At 34.6% G+C, this 14,114-nt stretch overlaps 1 protein-coding gene across 2 annotated transcripts in view; it reads right to left on the reverse strand.

Moving 5' to 3' along the window:
* Window positions 1–10,281: 10,281 nt before the first annotated feature.
* MDGA2 (MAM domain containing glycosylphosphatidylinositol anchor 2) overlaps window positions 10,282–14,114 on the reverse strand; it is a 925,908-nt gene continuing 922,075 nt past the window's right edge. For both annotated transcript variants that reach the window (XM_036269191.1, XM_036269200.1), the window contains one exon: window positions 10,282–12,194. In XM_036269191.1, coding sequence (XP_036125084.1) covers window positions 12,106–12,194 — 89 coding nt within the window. In that variant the 3' untranslated portion in view covers window positions 10,282–12,105. The remainder of the gene's footprint in view (window positions 12,195–14,114) is intronic.

A 14,114-nucleotide genomic window follows, 5' to 3' on the forward strand; every position in this document is an offset into this window, starting at 1 on the left:
ACATAACATTTGAGTCCATCTGTAAAACAGAGTCTTGGTTCTCTGTTCTGTAAATAAACCATTGTCTTATTTTGTTCTCTCAGAAGCAGTCTTTGAGACAAAGTTTCAGTGCAATATTTATCTGGAAGGTAATTCCAGAAAATTCTAGCAGGCATACGAGGAAGCGATGTGAGTTCCCATGGGGGAACTCCAGATAGATCAGGCAGGGCAGAATTTACTCTGGTGGGAAAGCTGGAATGTTATGCGTTGATTAAGGGCTGCTAGTGCAGGGCATTAAGGGGCTGGTTGGGTAGTGTTAATTCTGGCACTTATGAACTAGAATGCATGGGTGGGCCCTGGCTGCTGAAGAAATCTCTCACACAGTTGGCACTCAGGCTGCACTGCAGTGTCAAAGCTGCAGTAGACAGTGGGAAGAGTACAACCAACCTTCCTTCCTTCCTTCCTTCCTTCCTTCCTTCCTTCCTTCCTTCCTTCCTTCCTTCCTTCCTTCTTTCCTTCCTTCCTATTTTCTTTATTGATTTTTAGAGACAGAGGAAGGGAGAGGAAGAAAGAGATCGAAACATCAATGAGAGAGGACATCAATTGCCCACCTCCTGCATGCCCCCCACTGGAGATCCGGCCCACAACCTGGGCATGTGCCCTGACTGGGAATCGAACTGGCAACTTCTTGGTGCATGGGTCGACGCTCAACCACTGAGCCACACCAGCCAGGCCAACCATGTTTATTTTAATTTTCCATTACTGATGGGCGTTTATATGGTTTCTAATTTTTTCACCATTATAAACCGCCATGATATCCTTACACACGATTATTTGCATGACCATTTGGTTTTTCATGACATAATTACTATAAATAGAATTAAAGAAGAATTTGCCATGAGAAAATATCAGTATTTTTGAACTAAATTAAATATACCTAGCATAGCAGGGCTTAAAATTTGTCCAATTTTTCTATTTTAAGATAAGGACAATACAGTTTTTAAAAGAACAAAAGAGAGAAAATCGTTATTACCTGGGGCTAGAGAGCAGGTTCTTGGACTTGACACTACAAGTGTCATCCTCCCGGAAAAAAATAATTGTAAATTGGACCTCATCTAAACTAAAACCTTTTGCCTTGCAAAATAAATATGAAGAGGATGAAATGATAAGATATAGATATGAAGAAACTTCTTAAAAGCCACATATCAGGCAAATGACATGTGTAGAATATAAAAAGAGCTCTCAACACTCAACAGTAAAAAAAATAAAAATCAACGAGAAAGCAGAAAAAGGACATCGCTAGACATTTCACACAAAAGGATATTCAGGCAGCAAATTTCATTCGCCACCAGGAAAATGCAAAACCACAATGAGAAATCACTACAAACCTATCAGAATAGATGAATAAAAAAAGAAGTGACAACACTAAATATTGGTGAGAATGCACAGAAATTGGATCACTCATTACACCACTGGAGAAATGTGCCATGGTACACCCACTCTGCAAAACCACTTGGCATTTTCTTATAAAACTAAACATAAATTTCCACACCACCCAGTAGTTGCACTCTTGAACATTTATGGAGACAGAAACTTACTTGCACACCACGATGTGTACCTGAATGTTCACAGTGGCTCTGTTTGCAATAGCCCCATACTGCAAACAACCCAGATGTCCTTCCCTGGGTATATGACCACACAAACTGTAATGCCTCCATACTACACAATATTACTCTGCAAAAAAAGTTACCAATTATTGGTACATGTCACAACTTGGATAAATCTCCAGGAAATTATGCTGAGTGCAAAAAGTCAATACCCAAAACTTATATAGTGTATAGTAGTGTTTATATAACATTCTTGAAATGACAAAATTGAAGAAATGGTGAGCAGATTGGTTGTTGCTTGGAGTTTAGGATGGATTGGAGGAAGGAAAGTAGGAGAGAAGTGGATGTGGTTATAAAAAGGCAACACGAAAGGAGTTCTTGTGGTGACTGAACTGTGTATCTGTACGGTGGTGGCAGGTCCATGAGCCAACAGATGTGCAAAAAGAACAGAGAACTAAAGACACACACACACACACACAAGTGCAGATGTTATCACTGGAGGAAACTGGGTAAAGTGTACGCGGATGTCTTTATATTCTCTCTTACAACTGCATGTGAATCTATAATTATCTCAATATAAAAGTTTAATTTTAAAAAATGAGCAGCACTTCTGTCTAGAATATAAACACATATGTAAATCTGCATGGTAACTTTTTAAATTAAAATGTTATTGATTTGTTTTTTTTAGAGAGAGAGAGAGGAAGGGAGAAGGAGAGAGAGAGAGAGAGAGAGATAGGAACATTGATGAGAGAGAACATCTATTGGATGCCTCCTGGCCTCCTGCACACCCCCCACTGTGGATTTGCCTAACAACCTGGGCATGTGCCCTGACCAGGAATCAAACCAGTGACCTCATGGTGCACGGGTCGATGTTCAACCAGTGAGCCACACTAGCTGGGCTCTATGGTAACTTTTGATTTTTAGAGAGAGTGGAAAGAGTAAGAGACTGAGAGAGAGACACATAAATGTGAGAGAGACACATCAATTGTTTGCTTCCCACATGACCCCCAACCAGGACAGGGGATCAAAACTGAAACCCAGGTAGGTGCACATGACCAGGAATCAAACCCAAGACCCTTAGGTCCATGGGCCAACGCTCTAACCACTGAGCCAAACCAGCCAGGGAATAGGCTCAGAGACTTTAAACCATCTAGTCAAAGTCAAATAGTTTCTAGTGGTAAACATTAGGATAAGAACTTATATTCTCTCCACTACACCAATGTTTATCACAAATACCAGAATTATTTAAGGGCTTTGTTTAAAAACCTATGTCTTCTCACTTGCCTCCAGCTCTTTTGAATCCAAACTTCTGGTGCCAAGACTCAGGAATCTGTATTTTTAAAACCCCCTAGAAGATTTCAATGCAAATTCAAGTTAAAGTCCAGTTGCATTATAATACATGAAGCATCTTTCCTTTGAGATACACATGAAATATCTACTACAATTTTAAATGATGTTATATTTCATTCATGTTGATACTTTTTTTTTCATAATTTTATATCTCTGAAATAGAACTGCTTGTTATAACTGATGACATCTTGCAATTACTGTAAATATGTTTTTTAATCTTAATGCTATGTAAACCAGTGTTGTTTTATATTTAATATAGTATGGAAGTCAATTGGGTGATACAATACAAAAGACATTGCTTATTAAACACCGTTCTTTTCAGTCCTGGGTCACATTGTATAAAGGTGCCGTCTAAGTGCTATAGGAGGCAGGGTGATGGACAAAGGACAAGGTGCCTGCCAGTGGGCTCAGCGGTTGAGAATCAACCCATGCACCAAGAGGTCACTGGTTCGATTCTCGGTAGGGACACTTGCCCAGGTTGTGAGCCCAATCCTCAGTGGTGGGGCGTGCAGGAGGCGGCCAATCGATGTTCTCTCTCATTGATATGCTTCTATGTCTCTCTCCCTCTCTCTTTAAAGATCAATAAAGAGAAAAAAAAAGAAAATTCTACCTTAAAAAAAATGACCAGGTGTCACCAATCACACCTAGATTCACATGTAGCCCAGGTGAGCCACCAATCGTCCTGGGGTAGAACAGATGAAGTGATGTGTGGGAAAGCAATTTGAATACAATACATTATTATGTAAATGGCATGTATGAATGTGTGCATATGCATGAGCTTGAAACAAGCTTATTAGAGAAAGTGGAAATAATTTGAAAATGCTGATTTACCGACTCGGCACAATACAGTGTAGTAGACATTAAGATTCTCAGCTTCACTCTTCTTCTTTCTTGAATATAAAGCTTATTGATACAAAGTTTGAGTGCTCATTAATGCTTGCTATGTTATAGGAAATTAAGTGTTTTACATAGTCCTTTTCATGTGAGCCTCCTGGCAATTCTGTGAAATACCATATTTTTTCTGTTGCTATAATCCCTATTTTAAAGGAAATTGAGTTGTTGGGGACATTAAATTAGTTGACTAAAATGATCTAATGAGAAAAGAGTATAAAAAGAGTGTGAACAGAGTCAGTCTGACAGGAACTTGTGTGCTGAAATATACCTCAAAAGAAAATTTACTCAAAATTAACCTACATTGGTGAATCTACAAAACGGGGAAGGAGAAAGTGGACAGAGGAGCCAGGCTGTAACCATAGACACTACAAAGGAAAGAAGAGAAAGCCAAGAGGAACACGTGTTAAAATATATGTGTATATGTTCATAGCAGTTCTTCAAAATTACTTGATCTAGATATTTTATTTTCATTTTGTAGGTTATGTGTCTCTAAGAAATGCATCTGGTTATATAACTTCCTTTTCATCCCATTTCTACTAATGTGAGCACTAGTTTGATTCTTTTCATTTTTAAATGCATTATCCACATCTATTCCTATTGTCCTTCCTTCTCTGTGTCCTCCTTGTTTATGTTTTTGCTTTAGAAGTTCTATCATTTTGTTCTTTGAGCCTTTGCATTCACCTGGCAGCCTTACACTTCTCTTATTCTCGCTCTTTTTTATGCAGTGGATGTGTAACCTGGTCTTGTCCTCAGGAAAACTGTGAAATGAATGTAGTCTTTGAAACACCAAACTCCTTTCTTCCTGTTCCTAAGCTCCTTCCAACAGGTCTAGTGATTCCTCGGTCTATTTTGCTAGATATTTGAAGACTGTAAACTGATAAAATATTAAACCCAAATATTCTAGACTAATATGTTTTCCTTATGGAAGTATTTATAGTTTGAAAGAAGACTACTGGAGAAAGCAACATAAGCATGAAGGAATGGTATGCTGAGTGAAGACTGCAGGCCCCAGTGTGGGCTGTTGTTTCAGAATGGGTCCCCTCCAATACCTTCAGATACTCCTGCATTGGAGAGACCTTTTGAGTACATGCAAAATCCCAGTCTTGCACACAATATTGTAAAAAACTAAATCAATAAAAAAGAAAAGGTGCATATTTATTTCATTATAAATTATAACAGACAATGTAGTACTTTATATTCTTTTACTTCAAAATTAATTTTTGTGGGGTTGCCAATACTGACACTATACAATATTTTATTTTGGGCTCATTGGCTTATTGAATTGTGTTGATTTTGGAAGTTAAAGCATGTAATTCAAAGCAGAAACAAAATAATATAATAAAAATTGATAATCCTCCCTGATCAACACTGTTTTCTAATTTTGAAAATTAGTTTCTTATTATTTTGTTATATGAGCAAGAATCTAGTTTTTGCTATCTAAAATATTACCCAGAACTAAATAAATATCTAAAGACATATATATATATATATATATATATATGCTGTATATACTTTTTTTCTCTATAAAAAACTTTAGCAAATGAAGGGGGGAAATAGAACTTTCCCTTGTTAATCATTGTTACAACTTTGGTGTATGTAAATCAAATTATTATACAACTTGAAAAATATTTGCATGTTTAAACATACTTTATTTCAAGTTTAGTGAATGATAGAACCCCAAGAAATATGCACTACAACAAAATCTAGAAAGGGTTTAAGTCTTTGAATTTAGCTATAGCTCCTGTGGTCTTCCTAAGGTAAAATTAAGCATAATATTCTATGTAGTATTATTCTCATGTATAATGATGCTATCTAACACAAAACATGCAGAATTAGTCTCATTTTCCTTAGTTTAACCTTATAAGAATTGTTTGCAAAAACATTAACAACATTTGCTCTTTTATTAAGAAATACAATTGTTTTCTGTTAAACTAGAAAGTTGTGTTGCAAATGCTTTAACTGATTTTTCAGTTGGGTCAACTCATCATTTTTCTTAGTACACAGGAGGTATCTTCTGTCCATGAATGAAATTTCATTGATTTTATAAGTGAAAGGTGATGCTGCTTATTGTCTGAGTTCATTGAATAAGTCTGTTCTACAAACAGTTCCAGGTCATGGATTAATTTAGCAGTCATTAATTCAATGAAGTTTATAGAATCTAGGTCAGTTTAAAGTCCTTAAACTTGTAATAAGTCATAGGCTTTGCTGTGGAGAAGGTTATATTTTAATCTGGGAAGCAAATATGCAAACATAAGTAAAGTCCTTAATTTAACTATTAAACTAAACAGCTTATGGAGAATAAATAGTACTTTAATATGTAGTTCAGGGAGTAGTTGATTTGATTTTTAAACATGGTTAATGGATCTGTTAATGTTGATTGTATTTGCATTTTCACAATTTCATGGATATGTTTAGAGAAAACTAAGCTAAATAGGCAATAGGAAAACAATGAAAACCAAGTTAATTTTCAGGATTCCATTTATACATTGGTTCACTCAAATCCTTATCAAACAGTATTTTTTGTTTCCCACAGAAGACACACTGTTAGCCTAGTGGCCCCATCAGACGTGATTAAAAAACGATCACCCTTGATAACATTTGCATGTTAACCTGCCTTCAGGCATTTTGCGTCATACAAAAGACCAGAGTTCCTAAATTGAACCATATTTCTTAAATCACAGTTCATTCAGGAAGATTTCAGTGCCTACTTGTTTAACACAATCTTATAAATGATCTCTTACAAAGGACCTAAAAATCAACACATATCTTTGATGGGCTAATTGTGTTTCACTGCAGTGTTGAGTCTATAAAAGCTTTTCAATAGTGAGAGAAATGATGAATTTTCATCTTAATTTGCAAATATAATTGCCATTTAAATATCTTTCTGTTTCTATCTTAAGTTCTTATTGACAGCAGAAATTTCCCCCAAACACTAATAGAGTATTTAACATAATTTTATTTATTGAAAGAAAATCCAAGGGAAAAAAAAAAACATACAGCTATCTGAAACTATTTATCAGAAGGAAAATATCAAAGAAAAAGTAAGTTAAATCTAAATCTGAGATCTAAAATGTAACTAATATTCAATATACATGTAACAGAATGTATATTTGATTAACTTATACATTTAAATATACTGCTGAGACTCAAGAAATAAAAATGATGTCCTAGAAATCCAGGACCACAATTAAGAGCTAGAGTAAAACAAATGAAAACTAACAAACTAATCCCTAGTTCATAGGATTTTCCATCATTTCATTGAAAAATAAGAATACATTGTAGCTCAACTCATGGAAAATTAGTACAATTGATATTAAATTCAATCAGTTGTAAATATTCCCTTGAGAAATCTATTTCATTTTCTACCAAGAGTTTAACCTCTGCCCTACACAAAATTTTGAATTCCAATTCTTTATTTTTAATATACTCAATGTGGGTTCAGGGTAGTGTAATCGCCACTCACAATTTATTAAGCTTTATATTAATAATGTCAATTAAGTAGTCCATATACAAATATATGGAATATTTCTCTCTCCCTAACTTTCACTTCTTTTTCTAAGCAGACATAAACATATAATGGATTGATTCTGAATTGATATATTTCACATTAAAATTTCAAGTCTTTAAGTCTTACTTTTTCTATGTAATAACATATATATATATTTTTATAAATATTATGTATACTCAGCAAAGAACATTTTATATCAGATTTGAAAAAAGTTCTGATCATTCTGTGGTAGTTTTTCTCCTAAGCCGAAGTAGAAAATGCCAGAGACATTGCTTTTTAAAAATAAGCACTAAGAAAACTAATTGAACTAGTTAGCTACAAAGGGAACATTGTAGGAAGGGAAATAGCTTGGGATTGAACCCTATGATTTCATTGTTTTCACAGAAAATGTAATAACTCCTCATTGACATCAACTACCCAGTTGCAAGAAGAGTATACCTTCTGCTTTGTTGAGACACAGACGAAGCAATTAGTAGGAAGTAGTCATCAACCAAGAAAAAAATGAATTGGGAGTAACATTTTTCCAGTTTACATGTCTCTTGAAAGGCCCTGATAATCGAAAGGCACATTAAAAAAAAAAAAGGTAATTTTTTAATAAAAAACATGCATTCAAAAGAATCCTTTGAAATCACTCTGTCAAAATCAGATCAGTTCGTCACCATCTTTCAAATCACTAATCAAATAAAAATAAAAAAATGGAGCATGAAAAATACCACAGCCAGTTTCATACAGATTCAAGGACAGAACTAAATTAATTGTTCTTCAAATTACACATTTTGACAAATAAGTTTATTATAGTCTTTAAAAAATGCATGTTTGGTGAACAGTTAGTACAGTTGTCACTCATATTTTGTCATATTTTAAAATATGAAAGTAATAAATGGGATTAATTTTACTATCTGTAACATGATGCAACTGACTGTTTTGTGATTCCAATGATCATGGTCATCATACTTTATTGCCATGACAAAGTCAGTTCTGGGATGTGTGTAAAGTACCATTAGCTTAGCCTATTTCATGGCATTGTGGTATACCACGGATCTTTCAAGTTTCTTAAAGAAAATTTAGTCACATGAAACTGAAAAAACATTTTAAACCAGGGATACATAGCATATTATAATTCGTGATGGAACTAAAAAATACATAGCAGGAAAAAAGAAAGAAAAAAAAAAAAAAGCAGGTATGTATATTATGCATGTAAGAGAAAACTCAGATTATAAAGCACAAAATAAAGTTATGTTATTTTAAAATAATACACAGTCAATGAGTATTTAATACAAATCCTACGTAAAAAATGGGGCTACTGTAACTAATAAAATAATAATATTGGGTATGATTTGGCACTTCTGAAAACTTTAGTGAATTTTAATTCTAAAATGCTACCAGTTTTTGGATGCACTGTTTTTTTATATATCACTACATAGAAATGCCACCAATTGTAATTAAAATAGGCCAATTGTAGAAATATTAACATGTGGAGACACAGCATCTTTGAAACAAAGTAATGCTCCTAATTAATCAGGGATCAGTTACTGGCAGTAAGAGATTACATAGTATAATCTTTCTCCTGGGAAATTAAAATCTCCATTGCCTGATGCCTTCCTATAAAAGAAGAAAAAAAAAAATTGACATCAATTACACGTAAAATATATTACCAAAGAGAAAAGGGAGGATATGTTAGTGAGTTCAACTTATAATAAACACAAAAAAATATTTTAAAAAGGAAGGCAGTTGGTAAACAGGTAAATTGTTATTATCACTAATATTAAAGAAGAGACTACTTAACACAATTTACATTTATTTCACATATCCCAATTTTTAAAAATTTCCTGCATTTTTAAGCATTGACTTTCAATTAAAGCAACTAAACATTTGATCTGGATTGAAAAACACTGATTCTAATTCTAAGTTTGTTGGTTTACATAAATGATCCAGAACCCACTTGAGATATATACTTTATTACCATATCAATAAATATGATTGCTTTGTAGTTCTTTTGATTGCCCTTTGTTCTTGGCACTCATCAGCAATTTCTTAAAAATTTAATCAAAATTAATTTTGAAGTACCAGCCAGTTCTCATGAACTTCTGAAGCATGTATTCTTACAGTGTGAAAGGTAACAGAAAAATCTTAGTACCTTATTCATGTTTAATAGAAGGATTGAAACTGTCATTTACAGAAATTTCTTTGTGTAGGGTTACTTAGGAGAAAAGAAGACTTGTTTTCCTGAAAATGACATATGCATATGCAAATATTTTGAATATAAGCTTTTTATTTTGCAAAATCCTCACTCAAATCAAAGTTCAAGAAAAGAAGGCAGCAATGAGTTAAGCCTCTGTTTAGATCTAAAACCTTTTTATTGATATTAGCAGCAATGAACGTGCAGAAAATTAATTAAAAAGAAGATCCACTAATTGGGATAGTGAATAAAAGTGGACAATTGCCACGCAAAGTGGAAGGCAAGCTAAAGAAAAATTTAGTATACAGTAAGCTAAGTGCTCCAAATATTGTTTATCTCTTTGATGTGATAAAAAAATGATTGAACATAATTTTGAAAAAAAATTCAATATGCCTGATTTGTTCAAATAAGTCATGAAATTCATTTGTTTATGCTATTTAATTTAAAGGATTTGACTTAGCTCAATTCTATCACTACCTAGATATTCAAACTAGTCCCCTCTTTAACTATGAAAATACACATTAAATTCCAAGTTCATATTTGTTTCATATTTTACTTTCAAAGATTTGACATTTTTTTTTTTACATGTATTACAAATGTGGGAGGGTGCATCAGAAGATCCTATTAAAATTTCTTCCTGTAGACATTAAGGTACATGAAGCACTGAAGATTTATCCCATCGTAACAGAACAGATAAATTGTATAGCTATTCTCATTTTGGTGAGAAGTGAACATTGCTCAACAAACACACATACTGCTTTTCATACCTTACCTGGAAAGAGGCTTTATTGAACATAGCTGTAAAATGATCTTTTAAGTTGAATTACTGAATTTGCACAAACATTTCTACAGAATTAAAAAAAAAAAAAAAATCAAGCTGTGTCATTTTTCCACTACATTTTGTTGTGCTTTTTATATGAATATTTGCAAATATTATAATTTAATACTTATATCCCAATTACTTGCATAATCAGTTTTTTTTTTTAAATCCTGGGGTATTGAAAGAACATATAATAATAATAATAATATTCTTCTTTAGACAAAAGTCTTTTGAAATGAAGTTAAAAGCTGAGATAATTTAAGGAAAAAGATCTTCAAATTTTCATAACCAACAGGTTTGAATGAAATTTACAATGCATTGGAAAACTGGCTGGTTAAAGGTATGATCTGTCCTCAGGTAGCTCAAAATCATTTTTACAGGTTTTTGTTTTTTTGTAAAAGTGTTTTTTGAATCTTCGTAAAATAATAAAATAATATTTCACAATTTGCACAGAGTCTGACTAAAGGGCAGAGGCACATTACCCTCAGTGTTTAGAATAAAGCCAGATTTTTCAGGCCCAGTTCTGCTGCAGAGTTTGTACGCACTGAAATCACAAACATTTTCTTGCTCCCTCTAAAGCTAGGGCCAATGTCACTTCACGTGGAGGTCAGAGTCAAAAAACCACTCTAGCGTTTTTACCACCTTCTGCGCTGAGTACTATCTTAACCTTTTGTTCTGGTTGACCCATTTAATAACCTGGAAGAAAAAAAAGTGTCGCTCCCACGTCTGGTCTCGATGGAAGTTCTTTTCGCATGGACGAGAAGCCAAAAGGCCATGGCTGTCTGGTCAAACCCCGAAGATCGCGCCTGCACGGCTCCCGCAGCAGCTTCGGTCCCCTCCTCGTCAGAAGCCGCGTGGTCTTGCCTGTCATTTGCACGTTTAGGCTCTGTAGTTGGTTTATAAAATAGTTTTACACAAACCACTCCCAGCAGTGCAAGCTTCTGAGTTGAAAATGATTCAGGCTTGTTTCATTGAAGGCACTTAGTTTCCATGGCAATTTATAAAAGATGGTGGTTTGGTTTCTGCGTTGGAACCGATGACAGTTTGGGGGTTCAGGGGGCCGAGAGCAAACTCCGAGAAGCCTGTGGAGCAGGTGAGCCCGGGCTCACGATCCTGGACGGCGGTGCATGCAGAGAGAGACAGCACACGGTTACAGCTTAGCCATGGGAGGAAAACCAATAAAAAGTGTCAGGTAGGATGGGCTGGGTGGGGCGGATGAATGTTTGAAATAAATCTGAGTTCGGGTGCTTTTCAGGGAAGGGTAACGACCAAAGGGAAAAGGGCCTATGTTTATGGGATTCTGTAGTAAAACCTTCTCCAAAGGAAAAGAAATGCCAGCTCTTCACGTACCCTGTTTACAGTGAGGTTTTTGTTGGCAGGCCATTAGGTTTCCATGGTAACAAGCAAACTATTCATTTGAAACAAAACCAGCCATGACTTTGTGCTTTGACAAGAATTTCTATAGCTTTTTTTTTTTTTTCCAGAGTTCAACCAGATGACCAGATGATGCTGTAATCTTTTTAGCCACAAAAGCACCTGAAGGTCTCTTCTCTACTGTCAAGACTATCTTTTCTATGTAGTTTGGAATAACTTATACTTCCATGATGTCTTTTTATCCCCAGTGCTTAAAAAATTTGTTTTTATTATTTTATGTTTGAGTCAGTAGTCAGTGGAGGAATCTTTGGTAGTTTGTTTTTTCAATGTCCATTTACAAAGACTCTTCATGCCAGTGCCTGGTGAATCTTTTACAGCCTCTGCCAGGATAAGGTCACCTCCGAGGACTTAAGATAGAGATGAGGACAATAACTGGGAAAAGCCAGATATGTACTAAAATTCCAACAGCACCATCAACGGAATCTAAAGACAAGGAAAACAAAAGCCAAGAAACAACCAAACAAAAAATAAGTATTACATGTAACATTCAGTACAAGTTAGGTGAACTAATGAAACAATTTTTGCATATGGAAAACACTTTTGGAAAATTTTTCTGTCCGGTGTTATTTATCAGCTTCATTTCCGAGACAAGTGAAAGGACTATAACTTGACTATATGGTCAAGCATTTGATAAAGTAAACATATTTGCAGATTTAAATTGATATGAAATGGTATAAAAACTGTTCAGAAGACATTTGTGTGGGTTTCTGGCTGAACCCAACATAAGAGTTCTGCAGGCCAGCTAAGCATGAACACAGAAAATTCTCAGAAAATCTAAATGGTCAGCTTTTTTTTTCCCTCAACTTTTCAGAAATGTTTAAGCTTAAAGACTGAGAAAAACTACGCTTGATGAAAACTAGGAAGGAATTGTTATGAGTAGAGAAATAGCTACTGCAAATAGTGGATTATACATGTCTAGATCAGTCCAATATCTATAAATTAAGTAAATAATTATCTGTTTAGTGTAATATTTTTTTACTTTCTTATTTTTTTAATCCTCACCCGAGGATATTTTTACATTTATCTTCAGACAGAGTGGGAGGGAGAGAGAGAGAAACAACCATGTGAGAGAAACACACCTAGTGGTTGCCACCCACATGACCCCAACCAGGGCGGGGGACATACAGCAACCGAGGTACGTGCCCATGACCATAATTGAACCCGTGACTCTTTGGTCGGTAGGCTGATGCTCTAACCACTGTGCCAAACAGGCCAGGGGTCTTTACTATAATTTTTAGAAGCACTATGAAGTCCATTCTAACTAAAAAATCTCTTCCAGCAATCTGCCTTGAGATTCCTTCTACAATTGGTATTTCACTGAAAGCCTCAAGTTCAGGTGATACCTCTTAGAATACATACCTTAACTAGGAATGCTAAAACAGGTAAGTCCAATAATTATTAACCTGGTTGAAGTTATAAAAGGGCTCTCACTTAGGAGAGAGCTGAGATTTGAAAATAAGAGACATACAGTCTCAACTTCCGATGGTGTGGGCCATCGTTACATTTACTGCCTGAGAAGGTTTGGAGTCTGAGCAGTTAAGAAGCAGCTTTGGGCCTCCAAACTGACTTATATTTAGAAATCAACATTAACTTTAATATTCATCAAACACTATTCATCCAAACAAATTTAATAAATGACAAATAGGCACAAATGTAACAGAATACTTCCTCATACCAAAGAGAATATTTTTGTTTAGTTAGGACCATTTGTTGCCCCTGATTGACAAAGGCTACATAAAAATAATTTTAATGCTTATAGATGTATTTATTTAAAACAGCCACATACTTCTCTGGATTTAATAGTTTAAGAAAACATCCTATTGTGTAATAATAAGGTCCATCTGGGTTTCATTGTCATTTCACTTTGTCTACTTTTAGCAATTCTGCTTTCTTATTTCAGGAGTAAATCATGTCCTCTTTCTTCACAATTTGAAGGTTTAATTCACCTCATTGAATTTAATTTATAATATTTTTCAACGATTTAATTATCTGTATAAGATGGTAGCTATTTTTAGTTAATACGTTACTGTCATTGACTCATGTACTGAAACCCAGAAGAAATCTCAAACCTCTTTGAGGAGAAAACATACTTTTTCATGTGTTTGACAAACGTGCTTCCTCGGAGTATAGCTATTAGTTTTCTAAAGCAAGATTAGGCAGGCACAGGGTGAGATTATTAGATGTGTTACTTGAAATGCTAAGTGCAATGACAAGAAGGTAAAAGTATGGGCAAAATGGCTCATTGCTATATACAACCTTAGTTTTTGTCTCTTTACAATGTCTAAAAATGGAACCAATTCAGTTCATGTGAGAGAGCAATCACTGAGTAGTTCTACAAATATG

This window comes from Molossus molossus, unplaced genomic scaffold (assembly GCF_014108415.1).
Source record: "Molossus molossus isolate mMolMol1 unplaced genomic scaffold, mMolMol1.p scaffold_m16_p_1, whole genome shotgun sequence".
NCBI lineage: Eukaryota > Metazoa > Chordata > Mammalia > Chiroptera > Molossidae > Molossus > Molossus molossus.